Source organism: Ornithorhynchus anatinus, chromosome 19 (genome assembly GCF_004115215.2).
Source record: "Ornithorhynchus anatinus isolate Pmale09 chromosome 19, mOrnAna1.pri.v4, whole genome shotgun sequence".
NCBI classification, from domain to species: Eukaryota; Metazoa; Chordata; class Mammalia; order Monotremata; family Ornithorhynchidae; genus Ornithorhynchus; species Ornithorhynchus anatinus.
This window is the reverse complement of record NC_041746.1, coordinates 34,987,038-35,014,452: the sequence shown is the minus strand read 5'-3', so window position 1 is coordinate 35,014,452 and position 27,415 is coordinate 34,987,038. Positions and strand designations below refer to the sequence as shown.

The following is a 27,415-nucleotide window of genomic DNA, read 5'->3' as shown; positions in this document are numbered from 1 at the left end:
TGCTCATCTTTTTTGCTGCTGCAAATGCTGATTTCACTGAACAAATGTGAATGTTGAAAGTTTATAGCATTTAAAAATCCCAAGGAATTTTGGTAACTATTTCAATATTCAGCTTTTTGTTTAATGGATATGCAACGTATACTGACAGAAATGATGGTAGAGGCTATTTTACAAAACAGCATAAAGATTTACTTTCCATGTTCCAAAAGAGAAATATAGATCATTCTTCTCAAAGGTCCACACCAGATTTCAGAAATGTTTTCTCACAAATAAATTTAGAAGAGCAAGACCCTTAAAAAGATACTGTCACAGAAAACTGAGACTCCAGAAATTCTAGGAAAATATTTTAATACACACAACTTTTTCAATACCAATGATACTGCACATCTCTCCCCCTATCCCGCTTAACCTTCTTTTAAAAATAAGTTAAAAGATAATACTCCAAATCTTTCCCATAGCATAATTTACTAGGCTAATTTGGTTTTGAACCCGTGAGGCAGGAATTTCCTTTCGATCTGAACCAACTCTCCCGACCTTTGAAGAAGCAGATGTTGCTTATCTGGCAGGATGATGAAAGGAACTGGTTGAAGACTAATTTCTTTGAGGGCAGAAGCAAGTCATAAAGTTGTTCAGATAATGCCTGCATCATCATACCCCAGAAAATGCCTAATTTCCTTAGAATGCAGTTATGTTTCCTGTTTTACTCCCAAGCCTGTAACGGGAATGTAATCTGAGGCCTTTTGTTTCTGGGTTTGACTCTAAGGAGGTAAATGATCCTGCTCCCTGGAGGTACTTTGTTTTTGGATGATATAGCTTTTCTGTGAGATGGTAATGTCCGTAAAACCATGACATTCTTCATAAACAAAAGGCATTTGTTAGGTGTCCTCCTCCCACTAAAATTAATGGGACCCAGAAAGACTTGCTGAGGTTTTTGCTCAGAGAGCCTAAGCTAGCTGTCGGCTCCAGACCCAGGACCTGCTCTTTCAGACTGGGCTCCAGCAGAGAGGCACAGGCTGGGCTACTCTCCAAAATCTCAGCCAACAGAGCCCCTGTCCTTAGGAAAGCCAATCCTGGAGTATTAAGGAGGCCATCTGTCATGGAACCGAGCAAAATTCTCTTGGTTCTCCCCCTTGCTAAGGGTGTCCTTGATCCTGCTCATCCTATGAGGATATTAACATCAATAATTCGACAAAATGCATATTCATTTTCCTTCATTCACGTTTTTGGAGAAGATCAATTTTAATCTCCAGAGGAGGAAGTAGTACTTAGGATGTGAGCCCCACATGGGACCTGATTATCTTCTATCTATATCAATTAATCAATAAATGGCATTTATTGTGTGCTTACTATGTGCATGGCCCTGTAATGAGAGTACAATGAGAGTACAACAGAATTAGCAGAAGTGTTCCCACCCATGACGAATTTATGGTCTAGAGAGCTCACCTCCTCCAAGAGGCCTTCCCAGACTGAGCTTCCCCTTTTCCCTCTGCTGCCTCTCCTGCCTCTCTGCCCCCCACTTCACCTCCCATCAGCTAAGCCCCTTTTCCCTGCCTTTCCCTCTACTTCTCCCCCTTTCCCTTCCTCTCCCCTCAGCACTGTACTCATTTGCTCATTTGTATATATTATTATTACCCTACTTATTTTGTTAATGAGATTTACATCCCCTTGATTCTATTTATTGCTACTGTTTTTGTCTGTCTCCCCCGATTAGACTGTAAGCCCATCAATGGGCAGAGATTGTCTCTATCTGTTGCTGAATTGTACATTCCAAGTGCTTAGTACAGTGCTCTGCACATAGGAAGCGCTCAATAAATACTAATGAATGAATATGAATAAATATTTTTATAATAGATAATTTAAAGATATGTATATAAGTGCCTCAGCACTTAGTACCAAGCTTGGCACATAGTAAGTGCTTAACAAACACCACAATAATTATTATTATTTTGACTATGATTGCAAGACTACTAAAGAAATACAGTGTTATCATTGTTGTTGCAAAAAAATGTCCAAATCATGTATCCATATTCCTGTCTAAGCTAGTACATAAAAGCGACTGACACAACAATAAAACAGCTTTCTTTGAAATATGACCCTTAAAATCTAGTCCAAATCCTCTACCTTTCATTATGAAATCTTTCGTTATCAAATCGAGACAAACAAAAATGTCCCTTCACAAACCATTTTTCACAAGCCAATCCCTGGCTCTTCTCATATTTGCACCACTGATATTTACACAAGAGGGAAACAACTCTTTGGGATAGCGTGATGATTTCCTCTTCATCATGAGTAAAAAGTCTAATGACGGTATTAAAATTAATGAATGACATGTAATAACTTAGGCTTCCAGTTTTGCCTATGCCAAAGAGATGAGAAGATGTGTAAGCCCAGTAACTCAGCACTTCAGTGGCTATGTTCATAAAAATCTTCATTAAGCAGCATGGTCTAGTACAAAAAACAGGGGCCTGGGAGGCCGGGGACCTGGGTCCTAATCCTGCCTCTGCCACTTGTCAGCTGTGTGACTTTGGGCAAATCAGTTTCCTCATCTGTAAACTGGGATTTCAATGCCTGTTTTCTTTCCTATTTAGAACATGAGTGCGTGTCTGTGTCTGATCTGATTAACTTGTATCTACCCTACGTTTAGAATAATAATGTTGGTATTTGTTAAGCGCTTACTATGTGTAGAGCACTGTCCTAAGTGCTGGGGTAGATTTACAGGGTAATCAGGTTGTCCAATGTAAGCCTCATAGTCTTCATCCCCATTTTACAGAGGAGGTAACTGAGGCACAGTGAAGTTAAGTGACTTGCCCACAGTCACACAGCTGACAAGCGGCAGAGCCGGGATAGTGCTTAACCCAGGGTAAGTGTTTAGCGAATACCATATTTTTTTTTCATATTCTCAAGAAGCTTTTTCTTGGGAAAGCTATGGAGTATTGAAAATAAAACTTTTTTCATTTGTTTTAATGCCTTCCTATTATTATTATTATTATTGTCAATAACAATAATAATCATATTTATTGAGCGCTTACTGTGTGCAAGGCACTGTACTAAGAGCTTGGGAGAGTACACTATAACATCAGACACAATCCCTGCCCACAACAAACTCAGTCTAAAGGGAGAGACAGACATTAATATAAATAAATAGATAAATAGATAGATAAATAAATAAATAAATACATAAATACATAAATAACAGCTGGTCCTGAAATAATTGGGTGTCATATCTTTTCATTCAACTATTGTATGGTTTGGACAAAAAAAATCACCTTGCAAAAGAGAGTTTCTATACAGTTATACTTCATGTCTGAAGTTTTTCACGTCTGCTCTGTCTGTCCCTCCCTCATCAATCCTATGCAACGAAAGTACCCTTCTGGCATGGAATGACCTCTTTCTGTGAATCCTCAGACTGTGAACGAAAAGCCCTCTTGGGTAGGGGTTATCAGTTGCAAAAGAGCAAAGAGGGTCATCACCCATGACACTGGCAAGCACATTTTTGGAAACATGGTGATAATGGGGTTTGCAAGTGATGCCCAAAAAGGGGCTGTGTGCCTCCTACCAGCAGGCCACAACTCCCTTGGTTGGCCTACGCAGGTCTATGTGGTTGACGGTGGGGATGACAGGGTGGGAGGGGTGTAACAATCTAGTAGGGGAGTGGGGGGGCTGGGGGGAAGAAAGGGAGGGCAGACAGGGATGGGAAAATTGAATTCTAATGAAATTAAGTCAATGCAACAGGCTTCCCCTCTAAGCAGGACCATTGTAGCTTCAGTCCATTGTGGCTTTGCCTCCCGGGACCAAGGATAAGCAAAACCAATTTCTGCTGGTCCAGAGAATCCAAATCAGTTAAGAAATCATGTGACAAAATGGACAACACTGCACAAAGAAAGTTAATGAACTAAAAGGCAAGAAATTAAAGAGAAAGAGAAAATGAAAAGAATGAGTATATTTATTAGGGATAGTAGAGAAGGATGGGTCAGTGATGATGGTAACTAATAATAATGATGGTATTTGTTAAGCGCTTACTATGTGCAGAGCACTGTTCTAAGCGCTGGGATAGACACAGGGGAATCAGGTTGTCCCACGTGGGGCTCACAGTCTTCATCCCCATTTTACAGATGAGGTAACTGAGGCACAGAGAAGTGAAGCGACTTGCCCACAGTCACACAGCTGGCAAGTGGCAGAGCCGGGATTTGAACTAATGACCTCTGACTCCAAAGCCCGGGCTCTTTCCACTGAGCCACGCTGCTTCTCTGCTGCTACTTAACCAAGTGCTGAGTGCTGCACAGTGCTTACTATTTGACAAGTACTGTTCTAAGTCTGGGTCAGGTCAGACAGTCCCTGTCCCAAACACAGACTCACAGTCTAAATAGGAGGGAGACCAGTCATTGAAATCCCATTTTATAGATGAGGAAACAGGCACAGAGAAGTCTCACAGCAGGCAAGTGGCAGAGCCAGGATTAGAACCCAAGCCCTCTGACTCTTAGGCCCGTGCTCTTTCCCTTAGTCCATGCTACCACGATGGGTTGCTCACACTGTGCTTGGGTCCCAAAGATCAGCAGAGATTACAAACTAGTTTTCCTATTCCCAGAAGAGATTAAATTATTGATCAAATAGCAGAGAAAAAATACCATCCCCCTCAAGAGGTATCTTTAAGACTGAGGTAAATACTATCGCAAGAATCTAAGAGGTTGATGTCTACATTCAAACTGCCATTGGATGGCACTTATTTTAGTTGCATTCTGCTTCTCGAGATTCCCATAAAACGTAGTCAGTGGATACTACAACCACATCTCCTCCAGGAGGTCATCCCTGATTAACCTCTCATCTTAAGCTATTTCCCCACCAACTGCCACTTCAGCACTTCCACATGACCTAAGCATTTGGGTATTCACTCATTCCCACTTCAAATTGCACTTATATAGGTATTTTTATACATCCCTGTTTCCTGCTACCTTTAATTTCCTTAGTGTTTGATCTCCTGTTGGACTGCAAGTTCCTTATGAGCAGGGATCATGTCTACTAACTCTATTATATTTTCCAAAGTGCTCAATATAATTCTCTGCACAGAGTAAGTGCGTAAACAATTCTATCAGCTGATTGACTGATCCTGGAAAGAAGCCCGCCCCTAGGTTTCAGGTCTCAAGATTCCTGCCCAGGGCTCCGGGCAGCAGAAGCTGGCACCGCAGCAGGCTTCTATTGCCCTGACTGCAGCCAAAAAGTCTCTTCTGTCCCCAGCCTGGAGGCAGGGCCTCCTTGGAGTGCTTGGAGAGCAGTGGCAGGGCCTCTGTCAGTTGGAGCACGGTGGCGTGACCCAGGGGACAGCAGATGGCAAGGGCCAACACTGACTGAACCTTCCCCCTTTTTGCCTCATCCTTCTCTGTTTCGTGAGCTCCTTAGGCTCCCTGTCTCATCTCCTCCCTGCCCTGCCATCCTGCCTAAAGCCATCAGATTGCTGGTGGCAATTTGGGAGCACTGCTAGAATAGGACACTTGGACAGACTGATTTAAATGTATAGAGTGCATGACTGGATAAAACTTTGGGAAGTTCTGATTATCAGGGAAGACATGCAGTTCTATAATAATAATAATAATCATATTTGTTAAGTGCTTACTATGTGTCAGGCACTGTAGTAAGTACTGGGGTGGAAATAAGTCAATTGGGTTGCACACAATCCCTATCCCACTTGGAGCTCACAGTCTCAATCCCCATTTTGTAGGTGAGGTAACCGAAGCACAGAGAAGTAAAGTGACTTGCCCAAGGTCAATACTTCACAAGTTTGAGGAAGATTTAAAAAGAACTTACCGCTAGAATAGTTTTTGCAAGTTTCAGGTCAAGCAGATCTGAGCCAATGTCAACTAGTTTATATAGAGTCTTCAGGAGTACAGTTCTTCTTTTAAATCTCCTTCCAAGCATGTTTCCTTCCTCTAATGCTTGATGGAGGCTGGTGCAGGCAGTACAAATGTTTTCAATATTGCCCTCTATTTTGAGAAAGGAAAAAAGAAAGAAAAAAAGGGCCATATTTAGTTTCAAGAGCCACCCTTTCCGAAGTGTCAATTTCTATTTTCGACATCCTCAAATATTAACATTTTCCTAAGCTGGGTTTCTTTGGCCTTCTCTGCCCCCTAACTCATCAGTGCCCTATGGAGACAGACTAACCTCATTAATCTGGCCAGGCATATGATCTAAGATAGGAGCATTTTGATTGAAAAATCTACCAAATAGTTGGAAGGAGGCAGAAAGATGTGAGAGATTATTTATTTGAAATGACCCTCTGACCTCCTTGCACCTTGCATTTCACCATCCAAAAGCAGGGCAGTCAGGCAGCAGGGCTAAAATTGAGGAGTGACAGAAGTCTTGTGCCAGTGAGCACTGGTTTGGTGGATGAAAAAGAAGGGCCCAGACAACGGTTGGGGGCCGGCCTAAAAGTATTAGTGGGAAATACTATTTTTATTTTGTCATTAAAGCTCTAGAGAAAAGCAATCTGTGAACCTGGATGTGAAACAGATTATGTAGTCCTTCTCATCACCAATGAGAGAAGAAAAAAAGACAAACAAAATGGAACTCAGGACACATTAATTTAGTGTTCTATTGGGAAGGACCCAAAGAATCCAAAGTATAACATTATTTTAGCTACAGTCATTAAAAGATCACATTTGGAAGTTAAAATTTGGAAACCAATACTTGATTTGAAATAAATACTGAACATGATGTTGAGAGCCCGCATAAAGGAAGTGTGCAATTGCAGAAGGAAATGACTCAATTCATTTTAGCCCTTTTCAACAATAATATCTAAGAACTTTTTTAGCTCAATAATTAAATCACCTTCAGGGCCTTAATAATTCAAAGAGTGGGAAATGACATAAGATCACCTAAAAGGAAAAATGAACTGCACTCCATTGTCCTGAAAATGCTTGGGATTTTTATTTTATTCTTCTGTGACAGAATCACACTCAGTGACGTTTCGGCTCTAAGCCACCCTTGAGCTAAGTTGTCTTAAGTAGGATTTTCAATTCCTTCCTCTGCACATTTTATGGTTTGCTGGTTTCTACCCTTCTCTCTACATTTCAGCCGTAAGAGGACAGAAGCTCTTAAGGGCAATTTTCCAAAGTATGGGCAAAAATAACTCTCTGAGTTGGCCGGTGAGAATTTTGACTGAAAGGCAGCATGCCACAGAGAACGACTGATGGCATCCCGCCACCAAAGACAGAACGCTCAGCCCAGCCGGGCCGGCCTCCCCTTGACATCTCCACTGCCCAAGGACTCCGGGGGCAAAGTCCTCTCAGGCAGGTGCACAGAGTTCTGGCTGATTGGGAATGGGACCCTTCTCTAGGGAGACACCCCTCACTTTTAAACATCACTTCAAAATTCATCAGAACAGAGAGGCAAAAAATAATGTATGCTGTGGGTTTAAAATGTCAGGACTCCAGACTGGGCTATACCTGCCACTTGGGGATGTTGTGAAAATATAATTAGATGATGGATGTTAAAGTGCCTTGGGACAATAAAGGGGTATGACAAACACAAGGTGTTCATAATGTCAGGACCATAAGAAATACACCTTTTCCATTATGGACCTCCCAGAAGGCCTTTGTTAACCTATCATTCAGCCTGAGACACTAAGCATCAGTCAGATCCAAGTAGGAATGGCCAACACTTTCATGTCATGCTGACTTTAGATATGTTTGGCAAGGGGTACACTGAGTTGTCTCTTCAAAATTGGCTATCCATTTTGAGGCTACAAAAACATAATCCATCCTTGGTCCTCGGAATTCGGAGCCCATTGTAATGCCTGGCAGCACAGGCCTGTATGCAATAGCATCCAGGCTGTATCAGTGAAAGATTTTAGTCTCTAACTGTGCCTAGAGAAGGTATTTGACAGAGTCTTCTATATTCCAGTGGGGGTTTCAATTTAATTTTCTTAATATTTACATAGGTTATGTCGCTTAAAATAAACTGCCATGCATAAAAGATGAATAAATAACTTTTCCCCATAATGCATCCCCTTAGAAAGATTTATTTTTCTTTTTAGTGATTCCTACCCATCTCTAACTGATGCAAAATGGGTAAAATTCTTGAATTCCAGTACATTTCTTCCTCTTCTGTTTCGTTTTCTCTTAAATCCAACCCTGAAATTTTGAAACAAATTTAGGAAAAAGATTCATAGTTAGCACAATAAGTAGATGCCAATATTTACAACTCTGAAAGTAATAATAGCAGCGGTATCAACTGAGCGCCCCAGTGTGTCACCCCGACTCTAAGCACTTGAAAAAGTAAACTGGATACACGAGTGAATGCGATTTTTCTATCTTCTTCAATCTCAGGCCTACTACCAAAAAAGGTAGAAAGGTAAGTCAACTAAACCAAATTGGACAAAATATGGCATGTGGTGAGAGTATGTGGTGAGAGTATTTTGGACATTACTGTTGCATCAGAAAAATCAGTTGTTAATTTCACTTTTTTATCTAGCATTTGCAGCTAGAGATGGCAGAAGTGAGTCCAATTCTAGAAATATTTCACCATAAAATAGCAAATGCATCCTTGGTATTTGAAGATGATGATGCTGACAATGAGAGTCCATCTACAAGTGAGTGTCACTGAAAGACTCTCTCTACTAGATTTTTTTTTTTTTAACCTTTCCTAACCCCTGGTCCAGCCTGGTGTGGGGAGAAGAGGGAGGCCAGAGGGGAAGAGGGAGAGAGAGAGAGAGGAGAAGAAGAATGCTCATCCCCTAACATGGCTTCCTCTGAGCTTCCACCTCAATGTGGATGATTTCCAAGTTTACCTCCTCAGCCCCAACCTCTCACATAATCCTAAATTTCTTTCTGCTTCCAGGCCATCTTCAAGGCAAAAACAGAATACTCCTTCACTCCAAACCACTTCCCCCTCCCACTTATCCCATCATGGTTGATGTCATCACTCATTCCACAGTGCTTGCAACATGGGGTCATTGCTGTCTTTTTTTCCTCCCCCATTCGGGTTGTTTTTAAATCCCATTGGTTTTTCCTCCCCAAAACAATTTATTCTGCAACAATTTAAACCATTAAACTGTTCTGCCTTAGGGGAGCAAACTGTCTTCACAAAGGGACCTGGACTTTTCCAGGGTTCCAGGGCTGTCCCTTCCTATACTCCAAGTAGCCAGCTAAGGCCTTCTAAGAGGTCTACCGTTGCATACTGGAGAGAAAAAGAGCAAGGTTTTCATCAGGCTCCCAGAAGGATAGGGTCTACCTAGCTGAGCACTCTGAGATAAATCCAGAAATCAACATCATGTCTGCTCTGGAACAAGGATGGCATTTCTGTTTTCATTTTGCTTTGTTTTTAAAAAGGTGATTTTCAACCCCTATCCAAGGAAGCTCTACCTTTTGCTTCACCCCAGAAGCTGCTGCATTTTGAAGGGCAACCTTCAATTTGGAGAAGTTACTCAAATCTGAACCACAGAGTTCTGTGACTATTTCTGAAAAGTCCACATATCTTGTATCTTAGTTTTGGGGAAGGGGTGACTGTTAAGAAACTACTTTTATGTTGGCTGAGAGTTCTCTGAACATAAAAATTATGATTCGACAGGAAACTAGTCAGAGACAAAAAGTTCAGCATGTTTTTGGCAGATTTTGCTGTCTCAGTGGTTATAATTCTTCACCACAGATTTGCATTTTGGTCACAGAAACTTGACACTTCACTTATTGGCTGATGTTTTTAGCATGTAAATGCAAGAGCCTTAGCAACTACACAGCTTCAGAAACTGGCCCCATCCTGAACTTCTCTTTTGAGCTGCTGTAGCAAATTCCCATTAGTTTCAACGTGTTCTGCTCCTCTGGAAAGGGGTTTAAGTGATCACTAAGTAACCTTGTGGCCCTTGGTGACTTTTTTTTTGTTGTTCGACATACTATTTCTAGCTGGAGATGAGCAAAGCCCTGTGCATTATTCTACTGGTGAAAGATGCACCCAGCAGCCTCGAGGCTCATGGACACTGTGAGTGCTGATGTTGATGTGAAGTGCAGATGACCTGGTTACTAACTTCAGTTGCCCTAACAATAATAGAGAGCTGTCCTTTTGAAGAAAAAAGCAAGATTTCCCAATTCACCTTTTCTATTTGCACAAAGATTTAGAACACAAGAATACTGCAGATGGTAGATGTGCTAAAGAGCTATCCTGGAAGGAGAATGACTGACAGATTACCCCAACAACTGCAGGATGGAGAGCTGAAAGTGGGAAGCCGGAAGTAAGGAGGACAGAGGAAATGTTTTTATAGACACAGTAGAGCAAAACTCAGACGATGCTGCATCCCATATGAAAACTGGGAATCGGTTACCAGGAGAGACCAGCACGGAGCACTGCCACCAAGAAACATGCAGCTCTTTTTAAGCAATTACTTCACCATTTTCTCTGTCTCTGATTTATTTGGTCTGTCTCCCCCGCTAGACTATAGAGCCCCTTGTGGGTCTACCTACTCCTATGTGCGTAGTACGGTGCTCTGCAGAGTAAGAGCTCGATAAATACCCCAGATTGACTGAAGAGCTGCAACAAGGCTCTGTGCCACTGCTGCCTCCCAGCCCTGGCCACCTGTACTGTTCTACACTCATGGAATCCCCGCCCATACCCACCCAACACCTGCAGACCAACCCTGCCCATACCACCCCTCACCAAATACCACCCACCCAGACCCTCAGACCCTCTCCCTCCCTCCCTCCCATGCCCTGTATACACTGGCCATTCACCTTTACCCACCCTGCATCCCTAGACCACCTGCCCATACCCAGTCCTCACCCAGTGACACCCCACCCGTACCCTCAGATCTCCTGCCCAGGCCCGTCCCCTCACCCGCAAACAAAGCAGACTGACCCAGCCCACCCTGTAGCCCTGCTGTGGGGGTCAGCAGGTCAGGTCGGGTCAGGCCAGGGAACCTGAGGGGATGCAAGTCACCACCTCCAAGACCTACGACTCCAAGAACTGTAAAAAGCAAAATATACCGGGAGAATCGTCACAGTACACAGACCTGGTTTTGTTTCTGATTTGCTCCGGCTGGTATTTCTTCGACATGCTGAAGCTCCAATATGATTTTTCATCTGATTGCTAAGGGAAAAGGGAAAAATTAATGAAAACACCTCAGGAAAAAAGGCCAGTTTTTTTTTCCCCCAAGCACAGTATGCCTACCATAAACAGGGTCTAAAACAGAGAAATTATTAATAAAGCATGGCACATTTCTCTCCACAGCTTTATAATTAATACCCTGCCAGGGCACAATTCTTAAAATTGTATTCTCTCAAGCGCTTAGTACAGTGCTCTGCATCCAGTAAGTGCTCAACAGACACAATTGATTGATCGAAACAACAGGTCAAACTAAAACAACAGGGCATTTTAAAAGCATACAGAGCACAGATGGAAGATGAAGGAACATGAATAAGTAGATCAGTTGAGTAGAGGTTAGGAAGGTATCCGGAAGGCAGGGAGCTGGGCCAAATCGCCCTTTGAGGTTCCTTTCCCTACTACTTGCATGAGACTTGATGATCAACTGAACAAAACTTGGCCTTTCCCACGAAAACCTAAAGGTCGATAACACACTCATTCACCGCAAGGGGTCACTACTACAGCAGCCGAAAAACCTACAGTAGCCTGGGCTCCGACCTTGGGTGCTTGCTGCTGAGGACTTCATGGGCCTTCTTTTATTGAACCAGATATACAGAAAGGTCAAGTTCTCTAAAACCTATCTTAAAAACATCAAAAATTCTAACTTCCTTTAAGGACACGGGGAAAATTATTCAGGATCACTTTTCATTTACTCTAGACATTGGTTAAAGATGAAAAACGGTCCTGAGGCTCCTGCTCACAAGTGAAAGGTGGGAAGTTTCGAACAGAGTACCAGTTTCCAGGCTTTATTTTCAACTGAACTCCACATGTTCCCTGACATAATGTCTGGAGATAAAATTAAAAAGTGCTCTCATCTGAACTAGTTCTCTCTCACACACATCACGGAGGCCACCAGGGACCTCTCTGTCCTCAGGCAGGCAATCGTATTTATTGAGCACTTGCTGTGTGCAGAGCACTTGACTAAGTACTTGGGAGAGTACACTATAACAATATGAGACACATTCTCAGCCCACAACGAGCTTGCAGGCTAGAAGGGGAAACAGACATTAATGTAAGTAAATAAATTACATATAAGGACATTAGTGCTGTGGGACTGGCTGGAGCTGCACGAGTTTAGTGCTGTCCATTCATTCCTTCATTCAATCGCATTGATTGAGCACTTACTGTGTGCAGAGTACTGTACTAATCGCACGGGAGAGTACAATACAACAACAAACAGACGCAGGGCCACTGCCGTCACCGGTGCCCCCGGCCTGTTCCCTCATAGGTCCGTCCAAAGCCCCGATTGGGCTCAGTTGGGTGGAGGGGAACAGCAGAGCTGCCGGAGTGTGGCTCGGCCGGCAGCTGTGCGCACATGCTGCTCAGCGGCACTCCAAGCAGAGGCCCGGGAAAAAAACCCGCCCTAAACCCAGGCATCACCCTCCACTTTGTCTTCCCCCCTACTGCTGCTCTCTGTATTTCCAGGGGCTGCAGAAGGGTTTCCTGCCTTGAAGAAAATGGCAGGACAGGTGTAGACCTGAGTGCCCAAGAGACCCTGATTTCTGTTTGAAGAAAAAGGTCATTCAACATCATCGTCGTCGTAGCAAGACTTGCTAAGTGCTTACTAGGTGTCAAGAACTGTGCCAAGTGCTGGGGTAGATACGATACAATCAGATTTGCCACACCTACTATAGAGAGACCACTGGACATAGGTGCCTGGGCCCATCCAATGAAAGGAGAACACCTAGTCCCTGCCCTCCTGCAGTTTACAAGCCAAGACTGTCATTTCCAAGAGAATGAAGGGAGCCAAAGAACAGGAGGAGAAGGAGCCTGACCCACCACTCGGTGACAGCACTGGTGAGAAGGGCTTTGAGCGAAAGCAGTGTGAGGGCCAAAGCGAAAAGGAAGAGCAGCAAAGGCAGGCAGAAGCCTAGGGACAGAGGAGAGAACGCAGAAAGAATTCCAAATAAGATTCGTAGAGATCTTCGGGCTCAGTCCATAACACCGAGGGGTCAAGTCAGGTTGGCAAATTACCTATACACTTCAAATTACTGCTAAAAAAGGAAATATAAATCTAAGCCTGGAAAAAGTCATTTATGCTTGTCCAATCAGCCATTTACATACAAGGACTAAATACAAAAATCACAGTGATTTACATTTTGAGTTTCTTGGGGCCCCAAGTAGAAAGACATACTAACCCTTCACTTCTGAGATGAGATGAAAATGAGGCAACTTTCCCGCTCACACCATCCTGCTTCTGTGCTTCATTTCGGTCTACATCATCAGTTAGCTGAAGGCTATGCCCTTTATAATGGGCAGGGTCATTTAATTCTCTTATGCAAATTTCAGAATTTTTCATTGAAGAGTCCCCTCTAATACCTGGCTCTTCTGAATTCAGCCTCCTCTTTGCTGCAATAACCAAGAACAGTGTTTTGTCATAATGGTCTTAGAATATTCATAACTTTGTAATCTCCTAATTTCAGTAATTTTTAATTTTACATCTAATATTATGATGTTCAATCTACAAAAGAGGTGAAGCTGAGTCATCACCATTTTAGGCATGAATATCTTCAGCCAAGACCAGGACCATCAGGAAGACAAGGCCTAGTGGAAAAATCACAGACCTGGGAGTCAGAGGACCCGGGTTCTAATCCCGGCTCTGCTTATATGTCTACTGTGTGATCTTAGGCAAGTCACTTAACTTCTCTATGCCTCAATTTCCTCATCTGAAAAATGGGGATTAAAGCTTCGAGTCCCATGTGGGACACAGTCTCTGTCCAATCTGTATCTTGTATCTACATCAGCACTTAGTACGATGCCTGGCAATAGTAAGAGCTTAACTAGTACCATAAAAAAATACCACAGGTAAGGGAGAGTAGGCTGGTAGAGTGCCTTAAAGCTAGTGATCAAGAATTTCTGTGGGAGGCAGAAGGTCATGGGTACCCACTGAAGGGTTGTGAGGAGAAGAGAGATGTGTGTGTGTGTGCAGAAGAGCATTTTAGAATGATGACCAGGGCAGCTAAAAGAAGGGACAGATTTGGAAGCCTGGAGGTCAGAGAGAAAGGTGAAGTCAAGCTGGGGTATGACTGGTGTCTCGACCAGGGTGATGTCCATTTGGATGGAGAAGAAGAGGGAGATTCAGGGACAAGACTACTGGACCCAGGGTATAATGAGCAGAAAGGAGTGGCAGGAAAGGGTGGAGAAGAACAGTGGCAGGTGGCAGTAAGGAGAGAGGTGTGTATGTGTGTATCTGGGGCAGCGGAGGGACACAGTGACAGCTCACCCTGGCACAAACAGAGCAGAGAAGGAACATGTACTTTCCTCTTCTTTCCCCTTTCTACCTTCCCATTCATCCCTTCTTTTTCACTTCCTTTTCCTTTCTCCATTTCTTCTTTCTCTTCTTCCCTCTCCCCTCACTCAGCCTTCCTTCCTAGCCCTTGGTATTCAAAGACACCACTGAAAAGTAGAGCTAAGTAATAATACTAATACTACTAATAATAATAATCCCTCTGGACTGCAGATTCTTGTGGGCAGGGAACATGTCTACCAGCTCTGTGATATTGTACTCTCCCAAGTGCGCACAGTAAATGCTCAATAAATGTAATCGATTGGTTATCACTATTATTATTATTACTACTACTAATAATAAAATCAATATATGTTAAGTGCTTACTATACTAACAACTGGGGGAGATACAATACAATCAGATCTGACAATTCCAGTTCCACCAGGGGTTCACAACCTAAGGGGGAAGGGCACAAAAGTATTTAATACCCATTTTGCAGATTAAGAAACTGAGGCACAGATAAGTTAAGTGACCTTTCCAAGGTCACACAGCAGACAAGTGGCAGAGCTAGGGTTAGAACCCAAGTCTCCTGACTCCCCTCTTGTGTTCTTTCCATTAGGCTACATCGTTTCTCTGGTCCTTTGGAAAGATGAACAGAAATGACTCAGAAGAATACCATCCCTGTTTCCAAGAGGATTACAATCTAAAACAATACTAATGTGGACAAAGATTCTGAGTTCTAGAACCCTCTGCTATGGGAGGGGAGGGGGCAGGAGGGGGGCCTCCCAATGCAGTCTCCCACGTTTCCAATGATGCAAGGGTTTCCAAAGAGGAACGTAGCTGGGAGATGGATGTAACAGACAAGGGACCGCTGCCTCACATAAATAACAAGAAGATATCATCTCAAACCTTTTAGTGAAATTCTCACAGAACAGATAGCCGCTATCTGGAAGCACAGCTTTGTACATAAGTGCTCTGGGAGGCCATGGTACACTCATGTGTAGTTTCAGCTCCGAAGTGCAGAGATGAAAACTGGAAGGATATAACCTGGGGAGAACCAGGATTCAAGTGGAGAGGGCCTCCTGGAGGAGATCTGATTTCAGAAAGGCTTTGACGATGGGGGGCGACTTTGGTCTGGCAGAGTGGGGAAGATCCCCATCACTTGAGCATTCCTCATGTAAAATCCCCCTTTCCTTCCTCCTCCTACCTTTAACGTTAGGGATCACTTCTAACTACCGTATTTTCCCAAACCCCTAGTACCCTCCTCTGCACAGAACAGGCATTCCGTAAATACTATCAATAGATAGGTTGATCGGGAGACTCGCTTTGCTATTCTGTGCTATTTTTCTTCTGCTAAGTGCCAGGGAACCCTTTATAACATCTGGGAACAGGAAACACACAGGCACTAGTGCACCAGATCCCTGAATTTCCCTCTCTAGGCCTGTTGTTCTCTCTCCTTTCCCATTCTGAATCCCCTCAACCTTCCCACTGTCCAACTGTGCCCAGAAATCAGCAGGCCCCCTCCACTCTCCAATCGTCCATCTTGCTATGGCTCTCTGCTAAGTAGCTGAAACACTAATAAGCCTTCCAAAATAATGAAAAGATCTCCAGTGGTTGGAATGGCAAATACGAGAGCTGTACTGAACACCCTGGAAAAAAACAGTCAAACAGTGCAGCAGTTCCTGCCACTGCAGAGAGTGCCCAAACAACACCCCAATCAGCCACCTCACAATGCCAGGCACTGGGCCCAGGGGGACTGGACCAGATAGGGTGGCTGGCTCTAAGAAGCACGGCCCTGCTCCTGGAACAACAGTTGGGGCCCACATCCTCTTGTCGGTGGGACACCCCTTCCCTATGCAAAAACCCAAGGCATGGAGGTAGCTCGGCTATAGTCTGCGTGTTCTCACTAGCTATTCTGGATAGAACACCATAGTGGACTTTGGGAAGGTTCTTCCCATAGATACCCTGAACCTCTCTCGATAGAATGCAACAGAGTGTTGGAAGAAACTATTATGGGCATGGCACTGGTCAAGATGGAAGTACTAGAACACGATCTTCCTAATTGGAAGGTCCACCATGTATTATAAGAGAATAGGCTGTCCCAGACGTGTGACAGTTGAGAAGGGTAGTGACGCCCTGAGGGTATGAACGGTCCAAACGAGGACTATGCACCGCTCACCCGGAAAAGGTGACTCAAACATCGTTTCTACACCACACTCAAGCCGGGCTGACCGCCTCTGGGGAACTTCAATATAGTAAGATCACTGGCCTTATGACATGAAACTAGGAATATGATGTTATAAATAACTTACATGTACACATTTTATTCACAAAAACTTAAAATTTTTTCTTAAATGTTTAACTGTTCTTACATTCCTCGAGTTGAAATCTTCTGTCCGGAAGGATGTTTCCTCGAGATGCCGCCTTAAACAAGCTTGCGCGAGCACTGCTTACTCTCCTAATCTTCACAGGGTCCACAGGTGGTTTGGGAAGGGAAGTGCAAGCATCCTCTTTTTTGGTGGAAGAGCCAAAAACTTTGGGTTTCTAGTAACATATTCAAAAGGTAATTAACAAGATATATGACCAACGTATATTTGCATTTATTTGTATTGATGTCTGTCTCCTCCCCTCGAGACTGTAAACTCAATGTGAGCAGGGATTGTGTTGTATTGTTGTACTGTACTCTACCAAGAGGTAGGGTGTACAGTGTGCTCTTCACACAGTAAGCATTCGATAAATACGATTCTATTAATTTCTTAATTCTATTAATAAAATTGCTACAAATCAGACAGTTCGTTATCATTTAAACTAATTTGTCCAATACATAACAAATTAGGAGAAAATAAATATCACCCAAGATGACAACATTTTTTTCACCATTTCTGAATCACAAAAAATTTGAGGTCAGTTCTATTTCAACTGGGTCACAACATAATTTAAAATCAGGAGTGGACAAAATGATATTCAAACACATCAGCAAACATAATGACTAAAAATTACTCTTTCCTGCTCTATTTTCTTGTTTCTTGTTTAATTTATAAATAAACGTTAATGGGAAGTAGTGTATCATGGCAAAAGGAGTGGCTGTTTCAAACTACCATACAATAGTTTACGATTTGAAAATGTGGTTCCATTTCTCAAGTGATGTAAAATAGTCTATCCTTGGAAAATTGGTATATGAAAGAAGCAGCAATGAATGTCCTGAAAAAACTGGAATTAGAGAAAACAAAATGTAAGTATTACAGGCGTTCACGAAAATAAGTTGGACAGCTCTGTTTCTGCCAAACTATACATACATATATTTTTTATGTAGATAAATGGAGAAATACTGTGTCTTTTACCTAAGTTGAGCTGACAGCAGACTTAATGGACTTACTATTTCAGTTCTTTTCTACACGCCCCCGGCCTGGAGTTCTGATTCCACACACACAGCACAGTAATAGAACACACTGAGCCCTTTCACACTCTTACTCAGACCAGAGGGCAGTAGTCCCTGGACTTGTGGGGCTAGCAAGATGGTTGTGCTTTTTTAGGTGTTCTTAAATTTTTCCTTTCTTCCTAAATCTTGCCTTCTACTGTTTCTTATAAAACATAAGCTTATTGTGGTCAGGGAATACGTTTGATCGTATGCTCCCAAGTGCTTATTAAAGTGACCTGCATTCAGTAAGAGCTCAATAAACACCATTGATTGATTGATTGATAATGTCCAAGGCCACTTGATCATGCGTTCAATTAAAAAAAATGATAACCCTCATACCCAATTCCCACAAAACTGAGAAATACCATTACAAAATGGCAATGTGTCACAATGGTCCAGATAACCAATTTTTTAAATTGCCCAATTTTCTTTCCTCAAAATTCCTTACTTTACCCTTGCTTGCAACTGAAAATGAACTTGAATTTGGGAAAAAAAATAGAATTAAGAAGACAGCAGTTTAGTTTTTCTATGCTGTAAGCTGCTTGAAGGGCAGGGACTGTGACTACCCACTCTTTTGCACTCTCCCAAGTGTTTAGTTCAATCCTCTGCACAAAGGAAACTGCAAGCTCCCGGAGGGGAGGAATCTACGAACTCTACGGTACTCTCCCACATTCTCAGTATAGTGCTCTGCACACAAAAAAAAGTTCAATAAATTCTAGTGATCATGATAGTGCAGTGTTCTGAGCACAGTAGGCACTCAGCAAATGTTAGCAAGGTGCATGAATTCTCAAAAACAACAAGGCTAGCACATAAGACAATGAAATAAGAGGAGGGGGAATAGGAAAAATGAATATACCTCCAAAAATGCAGCAATTTACTCCTCTTTGAATTCCCTGACTAGATTCACTAAATATGGTGTAACCAGCTGCATTGAGGCATCCTAGTCTCTTGGGAAAATGACTAAACTGGGAATCAAAGGTTGATTTAGGCTGTCTCTCTCCAACTAGATCTTGGGGCCATTCCCCAACCCAGTCATCCACTGGAGCAATGAGTTCCAGGTGTTTTAGTTAATAGATTTAAGTCCGATCCTGAGTGGTGAAAATCATCATTTTTCACTACTCTCTGATCATTGTTTAGTGTGGCAGTTAAAATAATTCACTGACTCACGACTTTAAATTCACCTTCACTACTGAGTCATTCTGCAAGGTTGCTTACCCTCAGAAAGTGCCAGTTTACCACTCTATTAAAAAATGGGTAACCTTTCCCTTATAGGGATGTTTTAGGTTTTGAAGCAGTTTTTTTCTGAAGCAATCCACCTGATAGTCTGTCAACGGGGGGAACTGAAAAGTACACAGTAGGTAAGTCAAGGAAACATCTAAGCAATTATTCACCCTTCCCTCTTGTACAAGGGTTCACATGCTGGCTCAGACTGGGAAGGCAAATAGTTCCAAGAAGGATAAAGCACTGTTCATAAAATGTCTGTAGAGTTCAACTGTGTGACCTTGGGGCATGTCACTTAACTTCTCTGTGGCTCAGTTCCCTCAACTGTAAAAAGGGGACTAAAACTGGGATCCCTATGTGGGTCATGGACTGTGTCCAAACTGATTAGTTTGTAACTACCCCAGTGCTTAGTAATAATAATAATAATTGTGGTATTTTTAAAGTGCTTACTACATGCCAGGCACTCTACTAACTGCTGGGGCGCATACAAGCAAATCGGGTTGGACACAGTCCCTGTCCCGTGCTGCTTCTCTATAGTGGTTAACAAAAGGTTCATGCTTAAACAAATATCATAAAAAAACAAACAAAAACAGAAAGAAAGAAAACTGCATGGGGATGTATTTACAGGCATTATTCTCATTACCAAGACCCTAACTCAGAGGTGGTCCTATGAAATCGTCTTCTTTGAGGGACAGGATTTCTCTAGTGAGCAATTTCATTCAATATTGAAGAGGACATAAGGCAAGGGGTTCCAATCTGCTGTTGGCCTGATATAAGGACATTTTCCCCTTGATGAGGTGACCTTAGGATAGTCAGGTTTTGGGAAAAGTTCGATTTCAGAAGAGAATCCCTGAAAGCCTTAGAGAAGCAGTGTGGTCTAGTGAAAAGAGCATGCGCCTGGGAGTCAGAGAACCTGGGTTCTAATCCTGACTCTGCCACGTAACTACTGTGTGACCTAACTTAAGTCACTTAACTTCCCTAAACCTCAATTGCTTCATCTGCAAAATGGGGATTCAATATCTGTTCTCTCTCCTACTTAAACTGTGAGCACTATGTGGGACCTGATCATCCTGCATCTATCGCGGCGCTTAGTACCATGCGTGACTGTGCTTATCATACAGTAAGAAGTTAATAAATACCACAGTTATCATTATCATGATTATTATGATTACGAGCTGTATATTGTGACTGTTGGTCTGAGCTATGAGGAGCCTGAAATCCTACTGCTCCTTCCACGTTCATTGGCATCTTTGACTTTTCTATTTTGGATCGTCCTCTCTTATGTGTCTGCTTAAGCTCCGACCCTTCATTCTTAGATTGAGAGCCCCACGGGGCCAGGAATGGTATCCATGTCTCGTCCACTTATTTCTTTCTCAGCACTTAGTACCCTGGTTTCCTATACAGCTTTTATTCCCCAAATGTTCTCACATTAATGACCTCATTTGGGTGCTCACCACAACCCTATGAGGTAGGTAGGAAAGGCAGCTATTATTTATCCCAACTTTTCTGATGAGAAAGCTTCGGCACAGAGACGTTCATGGCAACTACGGACATGCAAAGGGAGGAGGCACACAGATCTCATGTGGAGGGAATGACAGGGATTGAACCATTTAAAAAAAACACTCCCAGAATTCAGGGACCGTATGTTCAGCAGTGAAGTTCTTCAATAGGGAACATTTGTAGACAACGCAACCCTACCTTAATTTAGGCAATGCAGTGACTGAAAAAGCAGTTTGCGTGCCAGGCTTCAAACATTGTGAGAACTGCTGCGCTAGTTTCCTTAACACAAGTCTTTGCAAGAACTCAACCCTCACATTCTAAGGGAACTGGGTGAAAAATTCAGTGGTCCAGAGAGCCGTCTGTTTAAGTTTTAATTACAGGTTTTAGTTTCAGATTTTAGATTTAGTTGTAGTTACAGGTGTAGAAGACTTTAAAAAAAAAATTTTTCCCCTTTATTTTTATAAATGCCATATCCCCTTCCTTCTACTCCCAATCCTTTTACCACCCTTTGAAGGTATGTAGCTATATGAATTGAGCTTTGCTTTTCTCATCTGCATTATGAACATTTTCCAAAATGCCATTACACATCAGTTTGGGTAATAAAAGAACTCACATGCTCTAGTGGACTGAGGCGTGTACCGGAAATTGGTTTACAATCAGGTGATTCAAAACTGAAAGCATGGAGGCTGGCACAAAAGACATTAAAGAAATATTAACATTGAAGAATTAGTGAATATGGTACTTTACTTTCTGCTCTAAAGATAAATATATGTGTAAGCACACCCAGACAAGGACTCACTGGTTTTCAGCATGTAAATTTTGAAGGGCAATTTAGGAAGCTGTGATTGTTCAAAAGCACTGTAGAGGTAGCCAGTCTTAGTGGAAAGAGTATGGAAATGAGTAAGGGCACCTGGGTCTAGTCTTGGCTCTGCCACTTGCCTCAGTTGCCTCATCTATAGAATGGGAATAATACCCATCTCCCTCCCTTTTACAGTATGAACCCTATGTAGGACAGGGACTGCATCCAATTTAGGCCACACCAGAGAGGAATGTGGGCTAGTGAAAAGAGCACTGGACTCAGAGTTAGAGTAACTGGGTTCTAGTTCTGGCTCTACCACTGGCCTGCTGTATGACCTTAGACAAGTCATTTAACTTCTCTGGGCCTTAGTTTCCTCATCTGTAAAATGGGGATCCAATACCTGTTCTCCCTCCTTGTTAGAATGTGAGCCCCTTGTGGCTTGTATCTTTCTTGTATGTATTCAAGGGCTTGCCCCACTCAGAATCGCTCCTGGAGAGTTTCCAGTACCCTACCAAGTCTCCGCTAAGGGAGAGAGAGTCAAACAGAGGTATACCCATTCCACTCCTAGCTTGGGCAGTGGCTAGTGAGTGGAAGGTAATCTGCTATATGTCCATGCTGGGCAGCAGCAGCATGGGAGAAAGTCAAGGGCGGAGACTCAAGTTTACTGCGCAGAAGGCGGCAATGGTAAACCACTGCTGTATTTTTACCAAGAAAACTCTATGGATACACTACCAGAACGACTGAAGATGGAGGTGGGGCATTCTGGGAACGATGTATCCTTGGAGTTGCTAAGGGTCAGAGACGACTCGACAGCATAAGACAATTCAAGGGCTTAGTATAGTGTTTGACACATAGTAAGTGCTTAACACATACCATTAAAAATGATCTGGGGTTTACCCTAGTGCTTAAAGAAGGCTTGGTTCGAAGGTACTTAAATATCATTACCATCAGTATTATTAGACAACTAGGATTAAAAACAACAAATTAAAGCTTTGAGGAGAGATTGTTTAATGAAAAGCCAATAGAGATTTGAGGATTTAATGACACCTGACAATCTTTCAAGTCACACACCAAAGACTGGCCCAGTGTCCACCACTAGCAATGGCAAAGTACATGAACTTCCTGGCAATGAATGCCCGTCAGTCAGAAGTGGTGGCATCAGCAAAAGTTGTAAAGTTCCTTGAAGCCAGGCATCATGCCCACTATTTTTATTGTACTCTGCCAAGTGCTTATTACAATGCTCTGCACGCAGGTGCTCAATAAATGTTATAGACAGCCACGCACACCCACAAAAAAATTAGAAAGACCATTTGTGTCTAAATATTGAAAAAAATTACCAGAAGTCTGGGTTTTATGTACCTAAAGGAAGAAAGTGGTCTACTTTCCAGTGTTCTCGATGTTGCAGGCCCGAAGAGTTTTCTTTGCTCTTCTCTGGGAGTAAATGGTCTTTGAGTTCTAATGGACCTTAATGAACTCCGGGCTTCATTTATGATCTCTGCGCTGGTCTTCCATCTGGAAACTGAAGGTCTATAAAATGGCTCCAGTTTTTCTGGCTTTTTATCATTTGGAGTCTGCATCTTTCTTAGTAGGAAAGAGCACCTTCCAGGAAGCACAGTACACACTGCAGATAGATGACATAACATAGCCACTATTTTATTATTCATTAAGACATGAGGGTATGATTAAATTAATTCTATTTCATTTTGGAATACAAAATCAGAGAAGCAACATAGCCTAGTGGAAAGAGCACAGGCCCAGTAGTAGGGAGACCCGGATTCTACTCTCAGCCCCCGCCACTTGCCTGCTAAGGGACCTTGGTCAACAATAATAACCATAATGATACTAATAGTATTTGTTAAGCACTAATTCATCCGGCCACCTAACTTCTCTGGGCCTCAGTTTTCTCATCTATAAAATAGGGCTTAAATGGCTGTTCTCCCTCTAAAACAACCTCATATGCCTCAAGAGGAACAGGAACTATATCAGACATAACTGTCTTGCATCTACCCCAACGTCTAGCACCGTGCTTGGCACAGAGTAAGTGCTTAACTACCACAAGCATTACAAAAACATAATCAGCATTTAAAAACAAAATGTTTTAAGATATCAAGTTCTTAAGAGATTACTTTATGTTCATTACTTCAACTTTTTAAACCCCCAAACATGACACAGCCAAAATCCATACTCTCTCATCAACGGGCTCAGAGCAAGAAGGAAGGACACAGAAAACCAAGCACTTCCAAGTCAGCAGATGAGGGCCCTCTTCGAAAATCTAAGTCCCTTTCTCATAAAACAAAGTTTGGCAGGATGCAGGGGAATACATCTTATTTATATCTACTAGCTTCTTTTGAAGTGGAAAGAACATTCTTTTAAGGTTTCCTTGGAGCAAGATGTACCTTCTAAACATGTCCAAAACTGAACTCCTTATCTTCCCAGTCAAACTCTGTCCTCCCGGTGTCTTTCCCATCACTGTACACGACACCACTACCCTCCCTACCTCACAAGCCCGTAACCTTGGCGTTGTCCTCAACACATCTCTCTCATTCCACCCACATATTCAACCTGTCACCAAATCCTATCGATTAGACTTCACAACATTGCTAAAATCCACCCTCTCCTCTCCATTCAAACTGCTACCATGCTGACCCAAGCACTTATCCTATCCCATCCGGACTACTGCATCTGCCTCCTCGCTGACCACCCAGACTTCGGTCCCTCCCCACTCCAATCCATAGTTCACTCTGCTGCAAGAATCATTTGGCAACAAAAGGTTCTGTTCACGTCTTCCCCACTCCTCAAGAACCTCCAAAGGTTGCCCACTACCTCCGCATCAAACAGGAACTCCTTACAACTGGCTTTAAAGCACTCAATCAACTTTCCCCATCCTACCTCACTTACTAATCTCCAGTGCAGCCCAGCCCGCACACTCCGGTCCTCTACCGCCAGCTTGCTCACTGTGCCCCGAACTCCTCTACCTTGCCACCGACCCCTTCCTCACATCCTCTGCCTAGCCTGAAACTTCCTCCCCCACCATATACACCAGACCACCACTCTCTTCACCTTCAAAACATTACTCAGATCACATTTCCTCCAAGAGGCCTTTCCCAATTAAGCCCTCTTTTCCTCTGCTCGCTCTCCCTTCTGGGTCCTCTATACACCTCACTCTGTGACCTTCAAACCCTTGTTATTCGCCCCACCCCCAACTCCAGGGCACTTATTCATTCAATCGCATTTACTGAGCGCTTACTGTGTGCAGAGCACTGTACTAAGTGCTTGGCACTGTACTAGACTTAGCGCTTACATTTATATCTTTAAATAACATACTATAAATCTTATTTATTCCTATATTAATATGTCTGTCTCCCCTTCTGGACCGTTTGTTTTGTTATGTTTGTTATGGGCAGGGAAGGTGTCTGTTAATTCTGTTGTACCGTATTCTCCAGAGCATTTAGTACAGTGCTCTGCACATAGTAAGCATTCAATAAATACCATTTGTGGATTGATTGATTCTGGCCCTCCTGAGAGTGCCAACAAATATAAGGCCACTTTAGCAGCAACCAACAAACAAAATTTGAGTTCTACAATGCATAAAGTTTTAATGTACTGTATTTACTGTTGTAAATGCACATGTACTATATTGACGAATTGTAAAATACAAATTTAAGCCTTACTAAAATCTTTCATTCATTCAATCATATTTACTGAGAGCTTACTGTGTGCAAAGCGCTGTACTAAGAACTTGGGAGAATACGATAAAACAACAAGTAGACAGGTCCTGCCCACAATGAGCTCACAGTCTAGAGAGATGTCAATCAGAGAGCCCTCTCTGATTTAGAGAAGCAGCGTAGCTCAGTGGAAAGACCCCGGGCTTGGGAGTCAGAGGTCATGGGTTCAAATCCCGGCTCTGCCACTTGTCAGCTGGGTGACTGTGGGCAAGTCACTTAACTTCTCTGTGCCTCAGTTACCTCATCTGTAAAACGGGGATTAACTGTGAGCCTCAAGTGGGACCTGATTACCCTGCATCTATCCCAGGGCTTAGAACAGTGCTCTGCACATAGTAAGTGCTTTACAAACACCAACACTATTAAATCACATCTCCAAGAGACCTTCGCAGACTAAGCTCCCATTTCACTAACTTCCTCTCCCCTTTTCATCACATATCCATCTGCACCTTTTAAGCACCGGATACTCACCCCACCCTCGCCCCATAGCACTAATGTACATATCCATAATTTATTTCAATGTCTGCCTCCCCCTCAGAGCATAAACTCCTTGTGGGGCAGGGAACGTGTCCAGCAACTTTCCATACTGTACTTTCCCGAGCCTCAAATCCAGTGCTCTACACACATACAGTAAGCCATCGAGCAAATACCATTGCTTGATTGGGGTGGCAATTCCCCTGCACCCATAGGGTTACACTGGCCGGTACAGTAACTTGGCTGGCAAAGCGAGGGCAGGCACGGCAAGCCCCTGTCGACCTTCAAAGAGCCAATCTGGAATCCTACGATGGGCATGACACTGTGTGTGCATGTAGAGAAGCAGCATGGCTCAGTGGAAAGAGCCTGGGCTTGGGAGTCAACGGTGATGGGTTCGAATCCTGGCCCTGCCACTTGTCAGCTGTGTGACTGTGGGCAAGTCCCTTAACTTCTCTGTGCCTCAGTTCCCTCATCTGGAAAATGGGAGTGAAGACTGTGTGCCTCACGTGGGACAACCTGATTACCCTATATCTACCCCAGCACTTAGAACAGTGCTCTGCACATAGTAAGAGCTTAACAAATACCAACATGATTATTATTATTAACACAGAATGCACACAGAGGTGAGAGTGGTTGATTGCGAACAGGTTGTATTTATAAATCTCGAATGTAGTGGGTGGACCCATGTGCTGTGCGGGCCCAAATCTGCATGCAAAAAGGGAAATCCCCTTCTAAAAAGGAAAAAAAAAATCCTTACAGGCCGGGAAAGTAAATAGGAACAAAGATTGCGCAGTCGACTGACTGATATTTCTGTGTTGTAACTACAGAGTTTAAAACATAACTTTGGTAGCTTGAAAAATACCATTATTATTAGACTCCTGCTAAAACTTGATAATAATGCTTCCGATTTTGTTTCTTGAATTCTTAGATCAAACTAAATCATACCATTATGACAAAAATCCGTTAAAAAGACAGCTATTTTGCCCAAGCTAGAGCTAAGTTAATGGCTATTTCCGATCGCCTATCACGCGTAGTTCTTGTCAAATACTAGACTTGATAAGAACTCCACTCCTGCCGATTAGAAGGAAGGGATTTCCGAAAATATGAACCATAATTAGAGAGCCCTAGAAAAAAGCAGCAGACCCCCGTGTCTGGGTCACACCCGCTGTCATTCAAACCAAAATAAGAGGTTCCAACGGGCAGTCGGAGGCCGAGGCTGCGGAAATCCAAGGCGACGCCATCCGACAACGAAGCCCCACCGGGACCTAAAACCCCCCAGTGGCGCCAAGGCGGCCGCCGCCGTCTCCATGGCGACCGTCGGACAACGGCCGCCGCGCCGGGCGGGCGGCAGCGCCCGGGGAAGGGCAAGGGGCTCCTCGGACCGGTGGCATCTGTGGCCGAGGTGGGCACAACCGGCGTCGGGGGGCCGCAATGTTCATCTCGGTGCTTCTCCTGTCGAAGCCGGGCAGGGCAGGGCAGGGCAGGGCAGGGCAGGGCAGGGCAGGGCAGGGCAGGACAGGACAGGACAAGGCAGGGCAGGGCGCCGCCGCCGGGGTGGCCAGACGGGAGAAGCAGGAGGCGGCCGAGGCGCCAGCCCGCACCGCCACGCATGCGCCGACGCTTCTCGACGCATGCGCGGAGCTGAACCCGCCTCCTTCCCCAAAGCTAAGACTCCGAGGCGGAGGCGGATTACGCTATATTCATTCACTCATTCAGTCAGTCAGTCAGTCAGTCAGTCAGTCAGTCAGTCAGTCAGTCAGTCAGTCAGTCAGTCAGTCGTATCTTTTGAGCCCTTACTGTGCGCCGTCGACCCCTGGCCCACGTCCTCCCGCTGTCCTCCCTCCTCACCTCCGCCAAACTCACTCTCTTCCCTCTTCTGAGCCCTACTGAGAGCTCACCTCCTCCAGGGGGCCTTCCCACACTGAGCTTCCCCTTT

The 27,415-nt window shown here is 43.5% G+C and overlaps 1 protein-coding gene across 4 annotated transcripts in view; it reads right to left on the bottom strand.

Moving 5' to 3' along the window:
- Window positions 1–27,005, bottom strand: part of ARMC2 (armadillo repeat containing 2) — a 44,620-nt gene extending 17,615 nt beyond the window's left edge. The window contains exons 1-8 of one of the 4 annotated variants that reach the window (XM_029047152.2): window positions 26,862–27,005; window positions 22,643–22,904; window positions 21,098–21,170; window positions 16,718–16,889; window positions 13,257–13,467; window positions 10,988–11,064; window positions 8,037–8,123; window positions 5,800–5,975 (exon numbers count right to left, since the gene is read on the bottom strand). In XM_029047152.2, coding sequence (XP_028902985.1) covers window positions 5,800–5,975; window positions 8,037–8,123; window positions 10,988–11,064; window positions 13,257–13,467; window positions 16,718–16,889; window positions 21,098–21,170; window positions 22,643–22,860 — 1,014 coding nt within the window. In that variant the 5' untranslated portion in view covers window positions 22,861–22,904; window positions 26,862–27,005. Of the gene's footprint in view, window positions 1–5,799; window positions 5,976–8,036; window positions 8,124–10,987; window positions 11,065–13,256; window positions 13,468–16,717; window positions 16,890–17,443; window positions 17,556–21,097; window positions 21,171–22,642; window positions 23,099–26,424; window positions 26,817–26,861 lie in introns of those variants that run through there. The other 3 variants (XM_029047153.2, XM_029047149.2, XM_029047155.1) reach the window with 3 other exon arrangements.
- Between the last annotated feature and the right edge of the window lie 410 nt (window positions 27,006–27,415).